The sequence below is a fragment of the Chamaea fasciata genome, unplaced genomic scaffold (genome assembly GCF_029207755.1).
Source record: "Chamaea fasciata isolate MVZ Bird 193981 ecotype frontalis unplaced genomic scaffold, bChaFas1.0.hap1 SCAF_2, whole genome shotgun sequence".
Lineage (NCBI taxonomy): Eukaryota > Metazoa > Chordata > Aves > Passeriformes > Sylviidae > Chamaea > Chamaea fasciata.
In genome coordinates this window covers 114021382-114045988 of record NW_027094087.1, presented here as the reverse complement: position 1 = coordinate 114045988, position 24607 = coordinate 114021382, and the positions used below count along the sequence as shown (strand labels likewise).

General features: G+C 44.4%; 1 protein-coding gene across 5 annotated transcripts in view; it reads right to left on the bottom strand.

The window, feature by feature from the left end:
• Positions 1–24607, bottom strand: part of ERG (ETS transcription factor ERG) — a 143050-nt gene that overhangs the window by 19712 nt on the left and 98731 nt on the right. For all 5 annotated transcript variants that reach the window (XM_066177156.1, XM_066177158.1, XM_066177155.1 and 2 more), the window contains 2 exons: positions 13580–13797; positions 570–721 (listed from right to left, as the gene is read on the bottom strand). In XM_066177156.1, coding sequence (XP_066033253.1) covers positions 570–721; positions 13580–13797 — 370 coding nt within the window. The remainder of the gene's footprint in view (positions 1–569; positions 722–13579; positions 13798–24607) is intronic.

Sequence of the window (24607 nt, the reverse complement as noted above, 5' to 3'; positions counted from 1 at the left end):
TTCTTGTCCCATCAACTGTTGAATCCCACAGCCAAGCCTGCCAAGGCTGACCAAGGATTTCTCAATTGTGCTCTGACATTGCAGTGGAGTTGTCAGTTTGCTTATTAAAATGTTTCACGCTGTCCAGACTCAGGGGATAACCACATAAAGGCTTTTTATGCCCTGTTGGATCCACAGAAGCTACTTTTTGGTATTTTCAAAGATAATCTGTGCTACAGTGATCCCTTCTCTCTCCTGCATACCCTGATCCAAGCTTGTCCAAAGGATTAAGAAATGGAGGTGCTTCTTCCTTTAGCCCACTTTAGGGTGAAATCCTCCAAAAGGAGCTACAGGAGTCAGATAAGATCTGAGTGCCTGTTATCAGCCCATTCTGCCGCCGAAATGGGAAGAACAGATTGAGGAGGTGTCCTCACTGAGATCCTCCTCAGCTCATTCTCTCAATAACCCCTAAAAATTACTGCTCTCTTCCTCCTGATCACCTGCACCACTACTTTCCTCCAAACCCTCTGAAATAATCTTAGTGGACTTGAGGGAAATGCAGCTTGCAGTTTTGGTGTAGAGGGTCTAACCTGCTGGCACAATGACTCTTCGTTCGTTGGTCGTCATGTTCGGGGGTGGAACGTGCTTCTCCTCCATGTAGTTTCCATAGTTCATCCCCACACTGTCTGAGCTGCTGACCATCTTCCCTCCTTTTGCCACGCTGCAGTCATCTGGAGAATTCCTAGGCAGAAAAAGAAAGGTTTGCTTCCATTATTATTCCAGTCTTTATTAGTATCATAGTCAGAAAATCACCTGGAATGGAATGAAATGGAAAACTGGGAGTCGAGCACCTGGAAAACCCAGCATCCCCCACCCACTCTGCAGATTTCCTTCAGTTGTCTAAAAACACCAACCAGGTTCAATGGACCATATATTTATTTCTTTTATCAAAGGAGCAGGCTCTCATATCTCTTCAGAAATTATAAATACTAATAATATTATTCCAGACATGGAATGGAGGCTTGGTCATGAGCTTGCTCAGCCTGGTGGCTGCAAGGAGCTGCATTTACCTCTCCAAACATCTCACAGACAACTGAGAAACACAGAAATGCACTTATTGCGTATTTTCTGGGGGAAAACTATTCTTAGTTGCTGTTGTCCAAGCAGTCCAAGGCTTGGAGAGCTGCCCACCTCCACTGCCATCGTTGTTCCACACTCAGTTGCACTTCATGTCATGCAATGTATCCACATTTCTGTGTAAGGCTCACAAAAAAAAGGAGGAATATTTGCCAAAGCCATGATTCAAAATACCACACGCATGACTGGAAAAACCTTTCAGCTCCTGCCTAGCTCAGTCTCCATGGTACTGTAGTCAAGACAGGGAAATCTGCAGAGGATCTGCAACCAGACACCTCTTTAATTTTGGCTTTGCTTTCTGAATAGAGTCTTTAGGTTTACCATCCCACAGGGGGTTCCCTAATGGCATTTTAATTGCATCACAGTTTTCTTTCTGGCAGACACAGACATATTTGTCCCTTAATTTAATGTCTACAACGTGTTTCATCAGAGGGAGAAAAATTGTTACAAAAATCAAAATAAGGAACTGAGCCGTGGGGAATACCTTTAAATGTAAAGAGGTTGTTTGGCAAGGGAAGAAGGGTGTTAGCTGGGGTTTGGTTTCTTCAGCAATACCTCATTATTAACAAGCTTTCCTTTACTCCTGCCATTTAACTCCTGAAATTGTGCTGGGGTCTCACTAAACAAGAGGCAAGTCATAGATTCATGGAATCGTGGAATCACAGAAAGTTTGGGATGGAAGGGACCTTAAAGATCATCCATTCCACCCCCTGCCATGGGCAGGGAGACCTTCCACTGTCCCAGGCTGCTCCAAGCCCCAATGTCCAACCTGGCCTTGGGCACTGCCAGGGATCCAAGGGCAGCCACAGCAAATCTGGGAATTCTATTCCAGGGCCTGCCCACCCTCCCAGGGAACAATTCCTGCCCAATATCCCATCCATCCCTGCCCTCCTTCAGTTCAAGGCCTTTCCCCCTCGTCCTGTCACTCCAGGTCTTTGTCCAAAGTCCCTCTCCAGCTCTCCTGGAGCCCCTTTTAAGCCCTGTGACTCAGTTGTGTTGACTCCTCAGCACTAACATGGCTCAGGAACTAATCCAGTTGTAATTCTCACCCTAAGGGTCTTATAAAAAGAACCAGCACTTGGAAAGCTGAAAAATTAGCGTCCATTTTAAATACTGAAAGGAAATACAAAGTAGAGTGTTGTTTTTTCTGCGCAGTGTTTCTACTGATTTTACCCTTCTGTGTTAAGGTAGATATTAAAGAAAAAAAAATCATCTGCTGCTGACTTTCGGTTTAAAAATAAAATACATCACAGAGATCATTCAATGGTTGACAACATCATCTCTGGGAGAAGGAAGAGGGCCTTAAACGTTGCCTGGAAAATGTTGGCTTCACACACTTTTCCCAGGATGCCTCCAAACACATCCCATATGAAATGTGCCCTGTGTAAAAACCCTGCAACTGCTCTGTCAACTCCAGGACCGAAAAACAACCACGAGGGAAAATACAGTCAGCACCTGCCACTGTGTGATGGTGAATTCGGCCCTTCCTCTCACAAACCAGAGCACCTGGGCAATATTTTCTCAGGTTTAGTTTTGCCCTCCTACCACACACCACCAAATATAACCCTGGGATGCTGCCTATTTCTGTCCAAACACAGCAGAGCAAAACAAAGCTGCTTTTTGTTTCAGACAGAAATGCTGAAGGAGAGCTTTTGTGATGATTCCTTCTGAGTGAAATGTTGGCTTTTTCTGCTTCCCTTTCACAAATACAAATGGTATAAATGCGTGAGTGAGTCTGCACTTCAAATTATGGATATTTGGAAACATCCTCCACCACCTGCCCTTATACCTGTGCAGATGTGGACCCTGACTCCCAAAAAACGATCCTGTTACAAAGAACTATTTGGCCTACTCACTGAACTTTTAGGAAACAGAGAGCTAGCAACATCCTTTAGTTTAACTGGCACACTTATTTAATTTTGGGGTTTTTTTCTGGGGAAAGAAACTTGGGATAAAGGGACTCCAAAGTGAAATATCCCATCAGTGGCAGCCTACAGCACTTCTACAGGCAATGGTACATTAAAAACACTCTTGTAAACACTGAGCAGTAAATGATGTGAAAGATCCAGTAGCACAGGGCTTTTGGCAATCTGACAGGGCTTCTGAGATGCTTTTCTGATCTGAATATAAACAGACAGGGGTGGGGAAGAAGATCATAAATAAGTCATAACTTTTCATTAAAATCCAGAAGCAGATGGTCAAGAGTTTTGTCCCCTTAGCTCAGTGGGTGGACAAGCAAATCCCCCATCCATCAAATGTCCTAAAACCCCGCTTAATTTCAGGCATGGAATCAGCTCCATGGGATTTAACAGGACTACTCTGGTACTTCAAATTGAGTGTGTTCCCTAAACCACTGAGCCAGGGCTTAACTCAACTGCCTGGAACAAACTGCTACAGTACAGAAAGCAAAACTGAAAACACAGGCAGAGGCTAGAAAATGGTGTTTCTAGTGCCCAGAACAACAAGAGGGTGATTGTCTACAAAGGGTTTTTTTTAGGACTTTCTGTGAGTCTGCTTTATTTCTGAACCACCGAGGGAGCAGGGTGGAAAAGCAGCTTTTGGAAAGTGTGCCCAGGATGAAGGGTGCAGCTCTGCAGTGATTCATCCCCAGCTCCAGGTCTGACATGAAACCAGAGATGTTTTCCTTCACGGCTGCCTGTTATTTTTGCCCTTTGTAAATATACCGTGTTACACCTGGAATTTACGAAAAAAAAAATTAAAAATTAAAACATTAAAAAGAGTAAGACTACACACAATCATGGCACCCAAGAACACTTCATCCACTCTTGAGCTGATAAATGTCTGCTGAGAAAGTATTTTCTCCTTGGACCTGAAAGCCTCACCTTTATGCAGTGTTACTTAAAATCAAGCTGATTTGATAGTTAAATTTATCACCCACTCCTACCGAAGCTGGTTGGAGTTTTGCCAGCCATTGACTCTGATGAAAGCAGATGTAAGTTCATAAATAACTGCATGAAACACATTTTTTCCTTTTCACCATGCTACTATTTTCCCCAGGTGACGTAAAACACCTGTGTTGTGCCCAAGTGCAAGGTGTCAGAGAAATTCAGATTAGGAATCAGAAAAAGCCGACGTGTCATTCCTGTAATATAAACTCCTCTGTTCAATATTTCTGAGTTTCAGAGGGAAATAAATGAGAAAAAAAAAAGTATTCCCCAAAAATCTACATGTCTTCACAAGTTTATTTAATAAGCACAGCTTGGACTACAGAGGCTGGTCCAAGGTCAGCTCATCCTGAGAGCATTGCAAAGCTTGCTCAGCCTCATCCTCATTCACTGCAGCCACTCAAGTTGTGAATTTGGTCAGTGCTTCCTCCCTAAGGAGTTTGTCACTGAAAAAGTGGCCCATGAAGAAAAAACCTGAAACTTTCCTGATATTTATTTGTTTTAAGTACAGTGGGGATAGCCAGATGCTCCCAGGTGAGAAGGAGCCAGTGCTGAGACTCTGAAAAGCACTTCCAGGGGTGATTTTGGAGGCCTCAGCACTTGTCAGAGAATCAGAGAATCACAGAATGGTTTGGGTTGGAAGGGACCTTAAAAATCATCCCATTCCACCCCTGCCATGGGCAGGGACACCTTCCACTGTCCCAGGCTGCTCCAAGCCCCAGTGTCCAACCTGGCCTTGGGCACTGCCAGGGATCCAGGGGCAGCCACAGCAAATCTGGGCACCCTGTGCCAGGGTCTGCCCACCCTCCCAGGGAAGGACTCTTTCCCAACATCCCACCTAAGCTTGTCTTTTTTCAGTTTGAAGCCATTCCCTGTGTCCTGTCCCTCCAGTCCTTGGGAACTGTCTCTTTCCAGGTTTTCTGCAGCTCCTTCAGGCCCTGCAAGGCCACCCTGAGCTCAGCCCAAAGCTTCTCCTGTCCAGGTTAAACAATCCCAGCTGTGCCAGCCTTTCCTCCCAGCAGAGCTGCTCCATCCCTCTGCTCATCCTGGAGCCTCCTCTGGACTCTCTTCCAACACTTCTTGGGAGAGCAGAATTTCCCAGAGAGAGGCACAGCACAATATAGGCATGAAAATGCCAGAAAACTCACACTGGTTGAAATATCCCTGGGGTGCTCCCATAGGCTCTTGACCAACTGCTCAGTGACCTGGGCTGGGGAGCTTTACACAAAGAATAAATGGGTGGGTGAATAAAACTAGAAAAGGGATGGCCAGGGTGGGAACGAGCTGCCAGCTCTGTGGAAGGCAGGGAAGTCCCCCAGAAACACACCACTGGCTAAAGCTCCTTAAACTGGTGCTGAAGCCACGGCTAATCTTTGCTGTAAGGTGTCAAAACCAGTCCTAAGAAGACAAAATAATAATAATAATAATAATAAAATAAAAAGGAATGCAGTCGGGCTATTCAGGCATGGCTCTGCTCTGCTCCATGTAGGGCTTTGTGTGGCCCATGGAGAGGCTGGAATGGGGCATCCCCCTGCACACAGAGCACCCAGAGCTGGGGCAAACCCCTCGGTGTGGGGTGCCCTGGGCTCTGTGGTTACATGGGGCTGCCCCAGGGTCACTCAGAGATGTCACCTGGAGGCACCTCTGGCTGCTTTCTCCCACGGCAGCACACACAGAGCTGCTGGCTTTGTACACAACTCACTTTTTACTGAGCTGTACACACAGCAACCATTTCAGCTCCAATCAAACAACAACTTCGGCTAATTCAATCCTTTTAATTTTCTTTTTTAATTTTCTTCCCCTCAGCTTTCCCCGGCTATCCTGCAAGCCCACAGCTGCCTCCAGCCTCAAGGCCATGGTGGCAAACGCAGGCAATCAGCATCTGGCTCACTAGAGGCCAGTCAAGCTATAAATATTCCCAGCCTGGCTCTTTGTGCTCCCAGTGGTGGGGAAACAGCTGGTTTAAGTTTGACTGCACGTTGTCATTTCTCCATTAGTGCAAACACTTCAATATTTCTTACGTGTCAGGTTGGAGTGAAGAAAGGGAAAGCAGGGAAGGGGGTCACGAAAAGCCAAAGCTAAAGAAATGATGTTCTGTATATACATAATTTACAATTAGATTGCTGCCTGGGACAAGGCTGAGGTTTGACATGGTGATAGCTAGGCCAAAGCCACAACGGCTTCCCAGTTGGCCTATAACTTTCAGGACCTATTTTCCCTTGTTTTTCTTTTATTATTTTTATAGAAATTCTATTATGATGGTAATGGATTACATTTCTCAAATTGTATTTCATTTCAAGAGCTTGTAAGGCTGTTGTATTTGTGGTTTCGTAAAATATGAAATACCAGGAGATGGGGCCCTTCCCAAGCCACACGTACCTTCTTTTGTGGCCAGGGATCATATAGAAAGTTAGGAAAATAGAGCATGCCAGGCATAAACAAAAGTGACATCTTGTATGGAAACCATAATCTCCCATGTCTGTGGAATGTCTGCTGATTTTCATGATTAGCACTAAGGGCCTGTGAGGGTGCAAAAATGCTAAAGCCCATGATTTCCTTACCTTCTGTGTTGTCTTAAAAAGCTATTCCTAAACTTTAAACACTGAACACCCCCACTGAAGCTGCCCTGATCAAAATGAAACACCCTAATGTTTCATTCTAATGAATTTTCTCCTCTGCCTTAATGACCGGGCAGAGGAGAAAACTCACCACCAGCTCTAAGTGCTCTGGACACAGTAAACCCTGTACAGGAAATAAAAAAGCAATGATGGCAATAGTCCTGAATAATGACAGCGATCACAACTCTTGCGGGGGTCCTATGTCATTATTTGAAGATTATTTTTCTATTTCACTGCCCATCTGAAAGCCTTTGGTTGCTGGGAATTCAGTGGTCAATCCCAAATGTAGCCATGATAGTTATGAATGGAGCCCATTATCCCAGACTGGAAAGCTTCTTATTTAGCACCTGCCATCCCAGCACCCCCACCAAAAAGCTTCCAGAAAAACCAGAATAGTGGTAGTATTAGTGAGCCGAGTTTGTTTTTCTCCTTGGCAACATGTTTGCCTGAAAACAGTGCCAAAACATGCCCCCACACACACGCAAGTGCTCGTGTTAAGCTGGTGGATTTTCAGAGCAAAGAGGAGCTTCTTGAAGCAGTCACACATCCTGACTTTGCCATTCTTCCAGCTTGGTAGGCAGCCACTCCACCAACCACCCAGTCACTGGGAAAAGGGATTTTCAGTCTGAGATGATCAATGTCTTCTTACCCAAAATTAATAATACTTTACACAGGGCAGCTCCAAGAAGGAAAACCATCCTTTCAGGATGAAGCTCCCAGCTCTGCCCTGGGCTGCAGTAAGGGCTGACTCTGCTGGTGATGTCTTTTCTTTGGTTTTAGTATTAAGACTTAGACATGGTTAAGGGATAAAGGGTTTTCATTTTGGTATTTAACAAGGATTTTGATGGCGTAATGATTTGTTAAGGTGGAATATGATGAAATGTATGTCTATCATAGATTGCATATACAATTTTATAGATTTTGTAAATTAGCATATTTAACAAAGATGTTTTAATGAGAGCTTAAATGAATAGCATGACATTCTTTCTATTTTAAAGCATTTTTTTACATAGGCTTGATTTTAGTTTATAGGATATGTTTTGGGGGGGACATTGGTTTTTAAGACAGCGTAAGGTTTTTTCGTTTTTAATTTGTCTGAGGTGAGGTTTTTAGGATGTTTGGGTTTTTTGGCTTAGTAGAATATTAGGATTACGTTAAGATACTAGGTTTAAAGGATTACAAGTACGTTAGGGGTATTGAGAATATATAAAAGATATATAAAAATATTAAAAATAAAATCATCATGGCATCACTGGAGACAGAATCCCATGGCCTGTTGGGGAGTTTGGGCTGGGCTTGTTGTTTAGTCTGAGCTGAGGTTTCCCAGGAATCCCAGGCTGGATGCCGGTGGTGCCACCAGATGTGGAAGGGACGTGGCACCATGCCCCCACCACGGGGCTGTGCTCCGGGGCTGGAAAAAGCCATCCCTAGGAAAACAAGTGATGTCAGGGTGGTGGCTGCACACCAGCCCTGTTTATCAATTAGCAAGACGGCGTGATTGAGTGCGTTTGAAAAAGCAAAAAAAGGTTTTAATAAAAAGAAAATAATACAGAAACAAAAAGCAAAACTGAGCACAGTATAGAGACAAGTCCCACGCTTGCTACAACACCCCGAAAATGCATCGAGCTTTTTTTGTTCTCTCTCTTTAGTACTCAACAGTTCAGGTGGGCAATTTGGCCCGATGAAATCAGCAACAGGCTTTGAGTTACACCCTCTGAGCCCAATCAATGCCTCTGTGCTGGCACTGAGCCAGTCACAAGGAGAAGGGCACAGAACTTTCTAGTTAAACTTCCTAAGATGTCTAAAGGTAAACTGAAACCCTTTATACAGAGATGGCCACTCAGGGTGGGGGATGCTTTACCACAGTCCTGTCCCTCCACATACTGGACGCTCACCAGGTGGGGGACAAGAGGATGGGTGTAGGAATTCACCCCACACCCAAGCAGGTGGCCCCATATAGGGAAGGGTTTCAGATTCACCCCAAAACAATTTTAGGAAAGAACACTAGAAGTTTTCTTTGCTCTCCTGACAGTAATTGGCTCAGTGCCAAGACAAAAACACTGATAGATCTGTTTACCTGTTCTTCAGAATAGTAGCTATTCTCTGTTGGGCTATTTGCCACAAAAACCCACCTAAATAATCCAATACTTAAGGGAGAGCAGGAAGCTTCTCAGTGCATTCTCGAGGTGTTGCAGCAAGTGTGTGAGACCTATCCCTACACTGTGTTCAGCTTTGTTCTTTATTTTTTGTATTATTTTCTTCTTTTATTGAAACTTTTTTTATTTTTTCAAGACATACTCGACCATGCCATCTTGCTATTGATTTAAGCCATTTTCTGTGAGGTGCTGGACACCCTCAGAGGTATTGAGAAACTCAATAGATGGGTTAGAAAATAAAATTTTCAGTGACAGGACGAGAAGCGATGGCCATAAACTGAACCACAAGAAGTTCCACCTCAACAGGGGGAAGAATATTTTTGCCTTGTGGGCGGCAGAGCACTGGAACAGCTGCCCAGGGAGAACAAGTTTTGCTCTCTGAAGGCATTCCAAACCCACCTGGATGCCCTCCTGTGTCACCTGCTCCAGCTGACCCTGCCTTGGCAACAGGGGTGATCTCCAGAGGTGCCTCCCAACCCCAACAATTCCACGATTCAATGATTCTGTGATCCTGTGGAGCTGCTTAAATGCTCCAATTAGATCCACCAGTACCACACCATGATGCAGAGGTGCCTCCTTACAGCTTAAAGCCTGCCAGCCTGGATCCTGGGAACAGGATGGATCTGTTGGAATACAGAGCTCCACATGGATGAGTTCTCCCTCCCCAGTGCCTGGGCACAGCAGCTGTCACACATCTTGATGGTACAAGGTACCTCAAGGGCTCCCCATTCCAATTTTATGGCTTGTACAGCACAAAGAATCTACTCCTTAGGAGACTTCACATCAAGGGAAAAAGGAAAAAAAAAAAAAAAAACACCAGCAAAGAAACTCAAGTTCACTCTGGACTTTGAAAACTCCTCCAGTGTGTCAGACGTTCTGAACTTAGAGTACAGAGGCTCTTTGATGAAAATTCAGGCAGTTACATGCAAAGAAAAATGGTATTTCCCAAAAGAGCCAGCACAAAAGATGTATGAAGTGATAATTTCATTCTCCAATGGTTTTCAAGCAAAAACTGGTAGCACTTAAATCAACATTTTGCACATGATTAAATCCTAAGGACAACTAATTATTTCTGGCATTTCTTTAAAACTTCTCTATCAGCCAAGCTGATGTTGGAAAGCTTCTGCTGTGCTTTCACTGCAGTTAACTTTCAAAATACTTCTTCAATGAAATCACCACACTGCTCATGGCAGGGGAAATTTATCTGTGGCCTGAATAAGACTCTGTGTTCCACTTCAGCCTGCCTGAAAAAGATGGATTACCTACAGTAAATGTCATTATTTCGACCTGCCTTTGTGTAGTCCCACCCATGGGCACGGCAGAGCCCCATGGGTGAGTGTATTCCAAGATCACTGGGAAATCCCTGGATTTAAATGTTGTTTAAGCAGTACCCAGAGCCTCATGAGAGCATTTCCACGGAGTGAGTTTCTCCCTGAATGCATGACATGAATTGCACTCGTTGTGGTAGAATTGCTCATGCCTAATTTGATAAAATGTATAAAGAACAATAAAAGGCAAAGTAACAGCGTGGCATATGCAACCTCCAGATTTATACCACAGGGTGAATCTTTTGGCCTGACCCAGGAGCAATAAATAGCAGGAAACAGGATTGTTACATTCAGGTGAATGATTGACTGTAGGGTAGCACAAAAGGTCTCATTAGATTTATGTACCTGGAAGGAACAGAATTAATGTACTTAAAGAAACTCAATTTGATACCACCTGTGACAACCTGAATTATATGTGCAACAACGGCCAGGTAAATGACAGCTTTAATTTCAACTTGCTTTATTTAATTTAAGGTAAGCCCCCAGGCTGTATTTTGTGCTGCTGGGCTGCAGGATTTATCTGGAAAAATACTTGAAAAATACTGTTATTGTTAAAGAAAAACGGGTAGCTAATCCCTGTGCAGCACACTGAAAATAAACCTTTAATTTCATTCTAATGGCATTTCTTTGGTATTCAAAGGAATGCCAGCTCTGAGACCCTTATGTTTTGAAATTTAATGTAGGGCAATTACAGCCAAAATATATCTGGGGAAAGTCCTAGCAGAGGGGGCACATTCCTTCTTTGAGTGGGTGCTTAATTGGGGATGTCTGAGAGGTTCAGTATGCCCCTAAAATTTTATATCCTCCTCCAAAGAACAGAATATATGGCCAGGAAGCACTGACATGGTAAGAAGGCAGAGCTGGACAGCAAAAAAATTGCAATGTTAACTTCTCCCTGGCCACCACTTTGTGGGATCTCATTCCCTGCTTTGCATCCTGAATTATTCAGATCCAGGTGCCCACGTGGGGAGACAATTACAGAGGATAACCCTGGAGATCCAGGCATGGCTCTGCAATGTGGGGTCGTATTTTAGACTCCTCTGGGATAACTCAGATTTTAAAATGGGTCTGAACAGAGCAGGTACAGTTTTACTAAAAATGAAACGCAGCTCCAAGCGCTCCAGGTACTGCTTGTGGTAATATTTAACATACAAAGCATTTTAAGAACTGAGGAAATGTTACATTTAATAATATCATTTAAGGAAATAAGTTTATGAACTGCAAAAGAGGAGAATGTGGAAGGTTTCTGCAGAAAAAAAAATGCAAAGGAACTTACAGAAAGGCAGGGTAGCACAATCTGATACACATTTTGTTTTCCCTAAAACTGGCAGGAATACCACATTTCAATTCCCAGAGTGTAATAACACGACATATTACGTACACACATGTATGTGTGAGATTTAGAAATGCCACAACACATTTATTTTTGTTGATTGGCAGCGTTAGTTCTCCATTAAAAGAGTAGCATTAAGATCTATTCCTTCAGGCATGAGTTATGCTCCATAAAATAAAACTTCTCTGATGAAATAAACAGTGTTTTTGAATGAAAATGATTTTTTAAAAATTATTTTTGTGTATAGTACGAGCATGCCGTATTTTTTGCTCTTCTACTAATCTTTTTTTTTTCTTTCCTAGCTTGTAAGTGAATTTCTCTTTTTTTTTTTTTTTTTTTTTTTTTTTTTCAGCAAGTCATGCCTTAGAAACTGTAGCAAAGTATGAATTTTCCTTGTTGTCTCCACTTAGGATCTCTGCACTGATCTTTCAGCAGGGAAGGCTGTAAAAAAATTCAAGATTAATAAATGAATACCTTCCACTGTCCCAGGCTGCTCCAAGCCCCAGTGTTCAACCTGGCCTTGGGCACTGCCAGGGATCCAGGGGCAGCCACAGCTGCTCTGGGCACCCTGTGCCAGGGCCTGCCCGCCCTGCCAGGGAACAATTCCTGCCCAAGATCCCATCCAGCCCTGCCCTCTGGCACTGGGAAGCCATTCCCTGTGTCATGTCCCTCCAGCTCCTGATGAAGGGTTTGATTAGCACAAAAAAACCCCCCCAAAAAACCAAACCGAAAAAACCCCCAACCAAAAAACAAACAAACAAACAAACAAACAAACAAACAAACCAAAAAAAACAAAAAACCACAAAACAAAACAAAAAACCCCAAACCAAAAAACACTGAAATAGATTAAAGACACCTGAATTTCTGAATAAGCAGTCTTACGAGAAGGCTTCCTCTAATTCTTTGTAACTTCAGCTCACCGTTTATTTCTACATATCTCAAATCTTTGACTACTCACTGGAAGTTCTGATTTGACTTCAGCACAATTTCCATCCTCACCACAGAACACAGGAGGTGTGATAAGCTGGCAGACCACTTTGCCCTGCCTGTGGTGCTCATCACATCAGCACAGCAAGTGTGAACAGCAACCACAGAGCCCAGGGCTGAGGTTTTCCTGAACAACCGATCCTGGGAGATGAGATTAAAACACAGGTGTCTGTGACAGAGAGATGTGAAGCACAGGCTCCCACTGGTACATCACCAACAATTGCCAGCAAATGACTCTTCTGGACCTTTGCCCTTTCAGCAACAGCAAAGGAAAACTGTTTTGACAGTCAGGCATTTTAAACAGGAAAGCACTTGTTTGGATAGTTTCCTCAAAAAAAAAAAAAAAAAAAATCTTCATTGTATTTTTTCAGATGTCCCACAGAGTGCTCCTAAGCTTGAGAAAGCCACCAGTCAATATCCAAAAATCCACTGCAATACCTTTGCAGCCTAATATACAAGTGTCCTTTAGAGTGACATTCCCAAAAAAGTGTCCTGAGACAACAGTTAATACACACACACTCTGTGGCTACTGCCTGTTGAGCTGAGTAATTTCTTTTTCTGTTCCTTTCTACTCCCCTGCCTGACTACATATTTATGCTGCTTTTTCAGCATGAGTTCTTAAATCCAGCTCCACTTTTTGGCATCATGTTTACAGTAAATACAGAAGGAAAGATAAATAGTTCATTCCCTCTTCCATTAGAAGATTTTACTTCCAGTGTTTCCCGGTTTGGTGATCTTTGGAGCCAAGGCAACTGCCCAAATTGCTGGATTTGACAACTTCTATGGAGTGTTAGGTCACATACACCACACCCTTCAATGGATCAATGGTGCTGCTCCAGGCTACAGAAAATCCCCATTTTATTAACTTTAATATGTGCTCTTTCATCTGGAGTGCAGAGCAAATTCACAGCCAGAAATTATCCGTAGTCAGGGGAAAGGTGTTGCACAAGCTCACGAGAAATCTGCGCCACCATTTTAGACCCTCTCTAACACCTGGACATGGTTGGCAGGGCAACCTGGAGCCTGGTGGGACATCCTGAGGTACCTAAAACGGTGCTAAAATACACAGATTTAGACAACTGAGCCACACCCATCACAAAAATCCCTCTTCTCGAGCCACCGCCAGCCTCATTACCTTGACCCGTTAACCTGGTTGGGGTTACACTCCATCTTGATGGTGACTCTGGCCGGGGGCTGTGACAACCAGTCCTGCTGGGGGACACGTGGGCTCATCTTGGAGGTCTGCCCATATTCACTGGAGGAGGAGGCCGTCATCTCTGTCTTGGCGAGGTGGGGGGAGCCGTAGGCACACTCGAACAGGGACTGGTCTTCACTCACCACCGATAACGCTTCCTGCAAACCAGAGAGAGGGGTCAGTGCAGCCACCCTCCAGGGGTTCACAGCGTTCCCCAAGGAAAAATGGGCTTGTCCATCTCACAGGGAGGTGAGCAGCCTCGGTGGTTTTAGGCACGGCGTTGTTTTTTGTGGAGGTGAGGACCCATGGGGAACTTCTGCCTGGGGAGACCCTCCCAGAGCAGCTGAGCAGATGCACACACACACGCTTTTGGGGCAGCAAAGCCCAGGTCTGTGGGGGCTCAGCAGTGATGCAGAGGGTGAGGTCTGCTGAATGCAGCAAAAATTGCTGCCCCTGAGAGGAAAAACCAAAAGCCAGGCCTTGATGACCCACTGGAATACCCCTTTCCCTCCTCGGGGACTCAAGCCAAGTTCTTTCTGGACCAGGAGCTGAGAGATCTGGGTACAATCTTCAATCCAGGGACACCATGCCCACCAGCCACCTCCCTCCTCATGGTAGCTCTTCCTGGTGGAAATCCCACTCTGGAGCTGTGGGAAGAGCTTCCCACCCTCTTCATGGCAGCACTGGGGTTATGTCATGGAGGGCAGCAGGGCCCATCAGGTCCCTCTCCCTAGAGGCCAGACAGACACCAGAGGGAGGGACAGTGACCCTCTATCCCTGATGCCAAGCATTCCTGCTGGCACCAGTTCCTTCCCTGAGCTATCTGGAGTTGAGCCTTGTGAACGAGGCAGTGCCTGGGCCAGGCTTGGGATGAGATCCGTCAGGAAGTGTGGGAAGAGCTGACACTCCTGAAGGGACACATCGCACATGAGGTGAGGCTCCCCAGCCACCAGAGCAGGTCTAGACTGTCCTGCTGTCCTTCAGCAGCGCACAGGACTCAGGGGGCACCCTCCAGAAGCAGAATTCTGAGAAAATTCACCTTCTCCAGGGGTCACTTTGGGTGGACAAGGTGCATAAGGGTGCAAATTCAAGATCAGGATATTAAGAGATTCGGGGCCACTGGGAGATGTCTGAAAACGTGAATTATTGCCTCGGTCTCATGAAGGGTGAGAATGTCTTCACCACATATGCCAGCAGTTCGTGGTCAGTGGTCATCAGTGGCCAGTGGTCACAAGGCTACAAGGGGTTTTAAAGGTTGATTAACCAATAATCGACTGCCACACATGCTGTTTTAATTTTCACACCAATGGCTAATTAAACTGTACCACACATCCTGCTGCAATGAGGACAATTTTATCCAATCCTACAGTGACACACAATCCTACAGAAACTACACCTTAAAGCTTCTTACTACCTTTGTAACTACTTCTATATCTTAACTTTAAGGCCTTAAAACTCTCCACTACCTAGCTTAATATGTTTCTGCTTGAACTAAAAATCCAATTCCTTGTTTATGGTCTCTAAAGCTGGAAGCCTTTTCCAAGTCCTCAGGTCGAACCCTGTGTTCTCTGCTGTATTTGGGCCTGCATGCAACGAGGTTTTGAGAATTTTCTGTGCCTTGATTTCCCACAGCTGCCCAGGGAGGTGCTGGAGTCCCCATCCCTGGAGGTGTTAAGCTGCACCAAGGGAAATATAGGCTGGATATTAGGAGAAAGTTTTTTACAGAAAGGGTAATAAAGTGTTGGAATGGTCTGCCTGGGGAGGTGGAGGATTCACCGTCTCTGGATGTGTTTAAGAAAAGACTGGATGTGGCACTTGGTGCCATGGCTTAGTTGAGGTGTTGGGGCTGACGGGTTGGACTTGATGATCTCGGAGGTCTCTTCCAACCTAATGGTTCTGTGATTCTGTGTCCAAGGAGTGCCTGGACGTGGCACTCAGTGACAAGCTGGGCAGTGGGCACAGCTGGGAGGGCTTTTCCAACCTCAGTGACCCTGTGTAAGGACAGCAGCTCACTGTGTGACTCCATCCTGGCCCTGTGACATGGAACAGAGCAGGGGAGCAGCCCAGCACCTCCTCCCTGCCATGGTGGGGACAATCCCCAGCCCTGGGCTGGCCAGGAGGCTCCGTGTGAGCCCAGGGGCTGACAGCAGCTGAGGGGGAGGCTGGGCCAGCTGGCCATGGCTGGGAGTGTGGGGGCCAAGGATCAGGGAATGGGGGGAATCCTGAGCCAGACTCGGGGCAGGGAGCTCCGTGAGGCAGCGTGGGTGGGCTCAGCTCCTGCCAGATCTGCTGCTGACGGCCAGAAATGCGTGGTCCTATCAGCAGAGGAGAAGGGAGAGAGAAAAGGGATGGGGGTTCCCCAGCCCTGGGAGGGTGGGAGCCTGCAGACAACCACCCACCCTCCCTGGCTGCTGGAAGAGGGCTTTGCTGAACTCACAGTCACATGCTGCCCTAAAAATCGGTGTTTGTTCATTTTAAGACCCGTGGTGTGACTCTTGCAGATGTTCTATGCAGGGTTAAGAGCTGGACTTCATCCTTGTGGGTTTCTTTCAACCCTGGACATTCTGTGATTCTACATTCTTCCTTCTTTTTATCCCCCTGGTTTGTGAGCCCTTGGGGTGCACTCTGCTAATATTCACAGTTTGCTCTGCAGCTGCAAAGGTGGGGACATCACTTCCAGCTTCTCACTGCTTGTGAAAACTGAGATCACCCCTTAATCCCAGGGCTTGGGGAGTGAGATCTCAGGCCCTTTAAGCACTCTGAGACTGATGATTGAATTACTAACACTAACACAGAGTTCAGGGAGTGATCTGCACCTTTTTACTGCTCATTTTCAGATGTCATCTGAGTGCAAAGATCACCACTAGGCTGCCACCAGCGACTTCTCAGTTACCACCCTTTCTTCTGTGCTCTGCACACTCCCCCACCAACCTGCTCCCAGCTGCCTCTTTGGTTCTGTGAGACAAAAAGGATGCCAGAATAACACCTCTCCTTTTTCTCCTGCCTCTCATGCCAGAAACCTTTGCTGTTGGTGGTCTGAAGCTTTTCTGAAAAGCCTTTTCTGAGAAAACCTGCAGACCAAGGGGATGTGGGGGGAGATGGTCCCTGCTCCTTTGCTCCCCAAGGATTCTTCCCTGGCTCCACTGAGAGACAGCAGGGAACTTGATGTGCTTGGCTAATAAAGTAGCAGGGATCACCTAACAAGAACTGAAGAAAGATGTTACACTGGAAAGAAAATAAAGAGCTCCTTCTCAGCAGCCCATGAGATTCTTTTTTCGTGAAATAAATCCCCAAAATTAAAAATATATGTGTGCACAAACACAACCTGGCATCCCACGGCTGACACTACTGAATGCACAGTTCCCTCTCTTCTGCCCCAATCCATGAGATGAAAAACACATAACAAAATGTTAATTTTGGAAGAGTTAGCTCCAGTAAATACACCAAAGTGTGGATTATACAGGAGAAAGCTGATACAGATTGCAAATAAAACATTATTTAACTATGTAAAGCATCCACTAATGGACCTTTTCAAAACAGGCATCAAGCGCTACATAATGGATGTATTTCTCATCCTCCCCCACACAAGTGAAAGAAAGCAAATTTTCATGGTTCCTATTAAAAATGACTCCAGCTAATTTAATTTATGGATATTTAGGGTAAGTATAAATGTAAAGAACAACAAGAAATAAAGGGGTTTATATTTATTGGCAATACTGATGACAACAAACACTGCTTGTACTGTGGGTGCCCAATATGTTGCCTGAAGAGAGAAAGTGCAAGCAATTTAAACTTCTTGATGAGCAGAGTAAATGCTGGAAATACGAACCCAATTACCTAGGGCTGTGTGAATATCTACAACTAATGATACAAAACAAGACAAACATAAACCAGCCCAGGAGACAGACTTAAACTTCGTGTTTCAGAGGGAAAATTCACAGAGAAAGCAACCTCAGCCTGAGTTTAGCTGTGGTTTAACAGCACTCATCTGTACTCCATCCTGCTGGTTATCAGTTAGTGCTCGCTGACAGGTCTGGGAAGGCTCTGGAGGAATAACAGAATAACTCTGGAGTTCCTGCCAGCTTTGTGTGCTGTGGGTCAGGCCCTTTGTGGAGGCTCCTTAATGTGCACTCCACAACAGCCAGAGCCTCTGACACTCACCCTCCCTGCTCTTGGCTGGCCTGTCTGGAAGGACAGCAGGGACACGGATCAGCCCTCCCTGGGTGACAAAAGCTGCACCAGCCACAGAAGCCTTTGCAAAGATGTTGAGGAGTCAGCACAACTAAAGAACGTGGCCCGTGCTGGGATCAGCCTCACGTCCTCCCCAACCTCTTCTTCCTCTCAGTGATCTTAAATCAGAGAATCAGAGAATGGGTTGGGTTGGAAGGGAACTAAAAGATCAGCTCATTCCACCCCCCTCCATGGGCAGGGACACCTCCCCAGGCTGCTCCAAGCCCTGTCCAACCTGGCCTTGGACATTTCCAGGGATGGAGCATCTTCTCTGGGCACCCTGTGCCAGGGCCTGCCCACCCTCCCAGGGAACAATTCCTGCCCAAGATCCCATCCAGCCCTGCCCTCTGGCACTGGGAAGCCATTCCCTGTGTCCCGTCCCTCCATCCCTTGTCCCCAGTCCCTCTCCAGCTCTCCTGGAGCCCCTTTAGGCCCTGGAAGGGGCTCTGAGCTCTCCCTGGAGCTTCTCCTCTCCAGATGAACACCCCCAGCTCTCCCAACCTGGCTCCAGAGCAGAGGGGCTCCAGCCCTGGGATCAACTCAGGCCGCTTAAAAGGTGAGGATTTCTGTCTCAGGCTTTTCTGAATACTCTGACCTTGCAAGACCCAGGGATGCTGAACAACCAGAACTCGACCAATCTGACAGAACCATCCCTGAAACTCATCCTGGGGAAAAGCGCAGAAATAGCACCCAGCAACAGGAAGCATTTCTCAGTTATACAGGAAAGTCTGACAATGGGCATAACTTGGTGACCCCAAATGGTGAGCTGTGAAAAGAAAGCTCCAACAGCAAACTGCTGCCCTGGCACAGCTGACAGAAAACAGTGTGGGTTATTTCTTTCCTAAATACAGGGACTTCAAAATCTGTTTTGTGTTATAATTGCAAAGGCAAGCTCCTGGACCAAATCTAATATGAAAATTGTCAGAACTCACCATCATGAAAAAAATAGCAGGATGGTCTGGCCATACAAATGTAAACAAAGCTATTAATACTGACAATGTCTGGCAAGGTTTGATTACGTGTGGATGCCAGTTCTGTTCCTAGTAAATGCTTTTCATTACTCATTTACATGTTAATTTCTTTTTCTCATCCATATTAATGCTGCCTCCGGAGTAGTTTGGCAACATCAAGCCGTAAGTGGGATAAAGAAATGTAAACATTAATAATTATTACAAAATAGATGCATTACAGGCTTCTTTCAGTTTTGCAAAGGTCTGTACCTTTTTGACAATAATTTTAGCAGTGAATGGGTCATCTTCCTGGATTTCACATGATGCAGCATATTCTCATGACATCTCAGAAATGAACCCTTTAATTTCTAGAAATTAATGTCTGGGGTAAAGGGGTATGAAGAAAAGAACACATGGAGCTGAAAGGAGAAAGTGGGAAAGATCTTTCATGCAAATCTGTTAAGGAGAGCTCTTGGTATTTGAGGTCAATATTGAACATGAATTTTCTTTACTTCATCTTCCTTTCTCCAAATATTTCCTCTCATGACGTCACAGAAAAAAAAACTACAAAAAAACCCAAAAAAACCAAACCAAAAAAACCTACAAAACCCAAACAAACCCATGTTCCTTCATTATATTCCTTTTACACTTTAATTGCTTGCCCTATGCCAAACCTGGCTTCTTCCTTGGACTTTCTGTACTAAAGATAAAAGAACAAAACGATTTCTCTATTTGGTTTTGACTTACACTTCACTGATAAGTTTAAAAAAAGAAAAAGAATAACAGACTGACAAATCTGTAGAACAATAGGTGCAGCAACGCCTTTAAAGTAGGCATAAAGTCATTAGGACAAAGGTGTTTACTTAATCAAATGCAAGATTACTTGGCCTGAAAACATGAAGTTACAGGAAATGTGATTGAAGTAGTTCCCATCATGAGAAGCACATGCAAGCTGCCCTCTCCTTTAAATGCAATGTCAGGAACTAAGGACAAAGACTTTTTTTTCCCCCCCCTGCTAAAGTTTGGTCAAACTTAAGAAATGGCTACACAAGACAAAAATGATGTGTGTGGTTGTGCAGCAGAATTTGCTTGGGATGAGGGATATTGGGATATAAACACAGCAGCAGGATTTTAAAGTACTTTGGAGGCCACTCTAACCCAGGGGTTAGAATGGACAATGGTTTTAAACTGTGAACTATTTTTTTTTTTTCTTAATTTTAATGAGTAATGGTTTTAAACTGAAGGAGGGCAGGTTTATATTCTATTTTAGGAAGAGATTCTTGGCTGTGAGGGTGGTGAGGCCCTGGCACAGGTTGCACAGATAAACTGTGGGTTCCCCATCTCTGGAAGTGTCCAAGGCCAGGTTGGACAGGGTTGGGCAAGAGCTAGACCCAAGCAGGAGGATGAGTGAGGGGACACAAAGACAGCAAAACTCCTCATTGTACACTGAGATGCCACAGCAATAAAATGCATTTTTTGCTTCTTCAGACAACATTCCCAGACTCCCAAAGGGCCGTTACCCTTGGCTTACAACAACACTGCAATAAAGAACTTTTAATTAACTTTGCCATATGCGTTGCATTTAGACAATCTATTTTTTGACACCAGTTTTATAACATTTCTCCTCATCGATGTAAACACATTTTACTTTCCTAATCTGATTTTGTGATAATACATAGATAAGCACAAGCTTTGACCTCCCCACAGCCACAATCCATTCAGACACGGGCTGTTTCTTATCACTTCTCAGATGTCTACAGTTGGTCAGAAAAAACCTCTCTGTTCTAAAAAGAATTCTGACATACTGCAATTTATTTTTGTTCTAAATTAGACCAAAAGCTGTTATACAAAAACTTTCACCAAACTGTTTATTATGAGGATTAATTGTAACACACCAGCGTGTGTTTTGCAGATGTTAAAACTTTCTAATAAACAGTCACATTTGGAGAGGACCTGCATTTTCTGAGGGAAGATTGTTCTCATTAAGGCCCTGCAATTAGCTCCTTAAGTGTTTCCATGCTTTAGTGCTCTTGGTATGCCCCGTATACCTGATAACACTTGTTGCTGAAGGTTTGTAAATTGAATTACGGCTGTTACTGAAAGAAAGGACAGGTGAGGGTGTGGAGAAGAGCACACAGGGCACAAGATTTGACCAAGTCACTCTTCTTGCTCGCTGCCCCTATCCCCCATCAGACTGCATCTTCTGATGCTCCAGGAAGCTGCTCATCTGGAGTGAAAACCTAATTTCAAACAGGCCAGGAATGTCATTTCCAGGCTGGAACAGGGAGGCTGGACACCAGAACCTCCCTGAGCAATGGGAACTCTTCCAGCCTGAGACTCTGCTCACGTCTGCAACAGGCACCGCCGCACGAGGAAACAAGCTGGGGCTGAACTGCATGAAAGAGCTTAAATTTGCAGCCCTGCCCCAAAGCCAAGCCTTTGAGCCTTGGATTCACTGCATCCAGTGAAACAAAAGGCAAATGATTGATGTTTTAGCCTTGCTGTGGCTTATTAATCATGATGCTTGTACAAGTCTCCCCTGACCGCTTGCAGGAGGAGGATATTCAATATGGTGTGGGGAACGTACTGCAAAAGGTTACTGCTTAAAATGCAGTCACCTGAGTCAGGAATTGCAACACACATCTGGAATATGTTTTCCTTCCAAATCTCCGAGTCCTGGATTCATTAGATCAGACAAAAAAACCCGCATATTATATTCATGAGGAGAGTTCAGGAACAACGAAAAGCCTTGGCAAGTACAAGATAGGAAAGACAGATGTTGTCCTCACCTCCACCCATGAGAATCTGATCTGCCAGCTCAGCCAACATCCTCCACCTCCTTTCAGGGAGCACTTGGAGGCTCCGCGTTAATCCAAACACAGCCCCGGTGCTGCCACTTATCACCTCTCCTCACCTCTCGCTGAGAAAAACACAAGGATGTTTGGAGCCCCACTTGAAAAGAGGAATAATCAAGCATCCATCAAAGTGATGTTATGAAATTGCAGGCTGGATTCATTTCTGGGAAAAGGGAGCAGATGTAAGTCTGACTTCAGCGCTAACGTGAACGGAGGCCTCGTGGCTAAGCCCAAAGGCTTAATATTTTGTGTCTTAATGAACAAGCCCTGAAATACTATAAATTCAAATGCAGACCCTGCTGCCTTATCACAATTTCTAATAAACTGTCGTTCCTGAAATGTCAGCAAAACCGGAAGGTAATGTTTGCAGCGTGAGCCATTTCAACTCCACGTCTGCAAGTGCTTCAGAAAACAAAAAATCACCGTTCTGCTATTGCAGATGGAGAAACTTTGGTCAGAATTACTAAAAATTGGTCTTAGAAAACATATCTCCCTCATGCCAAGCTGTGTGCTGTATTTGGGACTGCGCTGCATTTCACAGACTAAAATCATCACTTTAAGCAGAGAAACTTCCAAAGCAAACAACTACATCTGATTTAAAGAGCTGCCATTTCACAATCAGTTATTTCACCTGCAGTTTTTATCTGTCAGCAAAGTGCAAATTAAGAGTTTAACACCAAGCCAAGATTTAATAAATGGAAGTAGGAAACTCTTTCATACACGTCACAGAGATGAAAACTTCCACCCTGCACCTATTCCAACCTTCTCAAAACCTGAGTGGGCTTCAAGCTGCTTGGAAGCAGCTCTGCCCACCAGGCTCCTAAGTGAAAGTGGACCTCAAAAATCTCCTCCTGCACCACGAAATTGCAGGAAAATGACTTAAAACACTAAGGCAACACCAGGTTTTATCAGCTGCACCATGAACTGAATGAAGAGGGTGCAGGGTTGGAGCAGCACAATGATCAGAATACGTATTCCTGAATGATTATGTCAATCTTAAATCACCAGGGCTGGAAACAATACAAATATATCCTGCAGATTGTATATTGCATACAATATATTGCATTTTTAAAGAAACCGGAGCTTTGTATGCTTATTTTAGCACTTCCATCCATGGAAAGCGCTCGAGCAGTGAAGTTTGAATGACTTTTTTTTTCCAGTCATACAATAGACTTTTCTTCCTTTTCATCTTGAGAGAGTATTGTCAATTATAAACTTTGAAAGTTTGAAGTTTTTTGCTCCTTCATGCTTGGCTGTTCACTTCCATGCCTTCAAAATGCCTAGAAAACTGGGAAAACTTGGATGTAGAACTCTTTAATTTCTATCTCAGCCCAGGGCTAGCCTGTTGCTGCTACTTTGCTTTTCTAGTACAGGACTCTATCAGTCTGAAGGATCAGCCAATCTTATACTTTGTTAAAAAACACAAACAACTTGAGTGTTTTTTCAGCAACCTTTCCAGCAAAAATTTGTTTTGCAAAGCAGGTTTCAGGTTTGTAAACTGGCCCAGAGCCCGACAGGAAGGGAACTGAGGCTGCACACACCTGCTAGGAGCTAACAGATCAAAATGATATTGGGAAAGAACCCTGGGTGAGTCTTGGGACCAAAACAACGCCCAAAACAAGGCACTGATCCCATTCTAGACAGTCAGTCTGACGCATTTTTTTTATTTCTCTTAAAATCCTTTGCATCTCGGCCAGCCCCAGCAGTTCAGCTGGGGTTTCTTCAAGAATTACCGTGAGCCAATCAGTTATTCTTGGTCCAGAATTAAAGCCTTTCCTTGCACACAGTAGCCACCCTCAATAAAGTTTGGAAACTTTACTGAGAACATTTTTAACATGATTTTTTTTACCCTTAATCAAAAGATTTTCTTAATAAAGTTTGGAAACTTTACTGAGAAAATCTTTAACAGTATTTTTTTTTACCCTCATTCAAAAGATCTGCCCAGTGTTATGGTAACATTCGCAACTCTTTTTTTCCTACCATCTAAGGAAAACTACGAGATTATACATTACATTTATAATGTGTTCTGCTGCATTTAGCATTTGTTCACTGTGGTGGGTTAACCCACCATAGATATATTTTATATATAATTACACACTCCTATTTATATATGTGTGTGTGTATATATATATATATATGCACATACATACATATACATATATATATTTATATACACACACTCTTAAATATATGAATACACGGACATTTTTAGAGAGTCCCACCCTCAATCTCTAAGCAAATTTTAAAGCAAAAATAACTCAGGCATTAAAATACCTTTCCCTAAAGCACGGCATGTACCAAGGACAAGCTCATCAGCAAAGTGATTAGAAATGTATGGGAAGGAATGAAGAGATCTTTACAGCCACTGCATTGAGGAAACCTGAACAAAAAAAGAAAAAAAAAAAAAAAAAGCATCCAAAGGAGTTTCCTTTGCAGTGAGGCTTCAGTTTTGCAGGAATGCCTTGAGAGCATTAGGGAAATAACACTTGGATGGAGGCCACGGGCTGAGCTCCTCGGTGACCCATCACTTCCCTGCAGGGTCTGCGTGTGGTGTTTGTGCACGTGCACACACGAAGGGTGAGCGTGGCCGTGTCACGAGGGGGTCACTCACCTTCCTGCTGGGAACACGGCACTTACACAGGGCAGCCTCAGCTCCAAACACGGAACGTCAAAATTGGAAATTTATCCCCAAGGAAACCACAGGGAAACAAAAAGGGTGTCTTGCTGGGTGGGTGATGGTTCCCTGTGTTCACCTTCCTGTGCACTTAAAACTCTCACCTCGCTATTTAGAGAGCACTGACAACGTTCAACTCTTATGAATGGCTTGGAAGCTTCTGCAAATGCTGCTCAAGCCATCTTTTTTTTGTATGGATTTTTTTATTCACTTTCAAGTGTATTTTGTCTTGATGTAATTGTTCCCTGCAAGGGTGGGG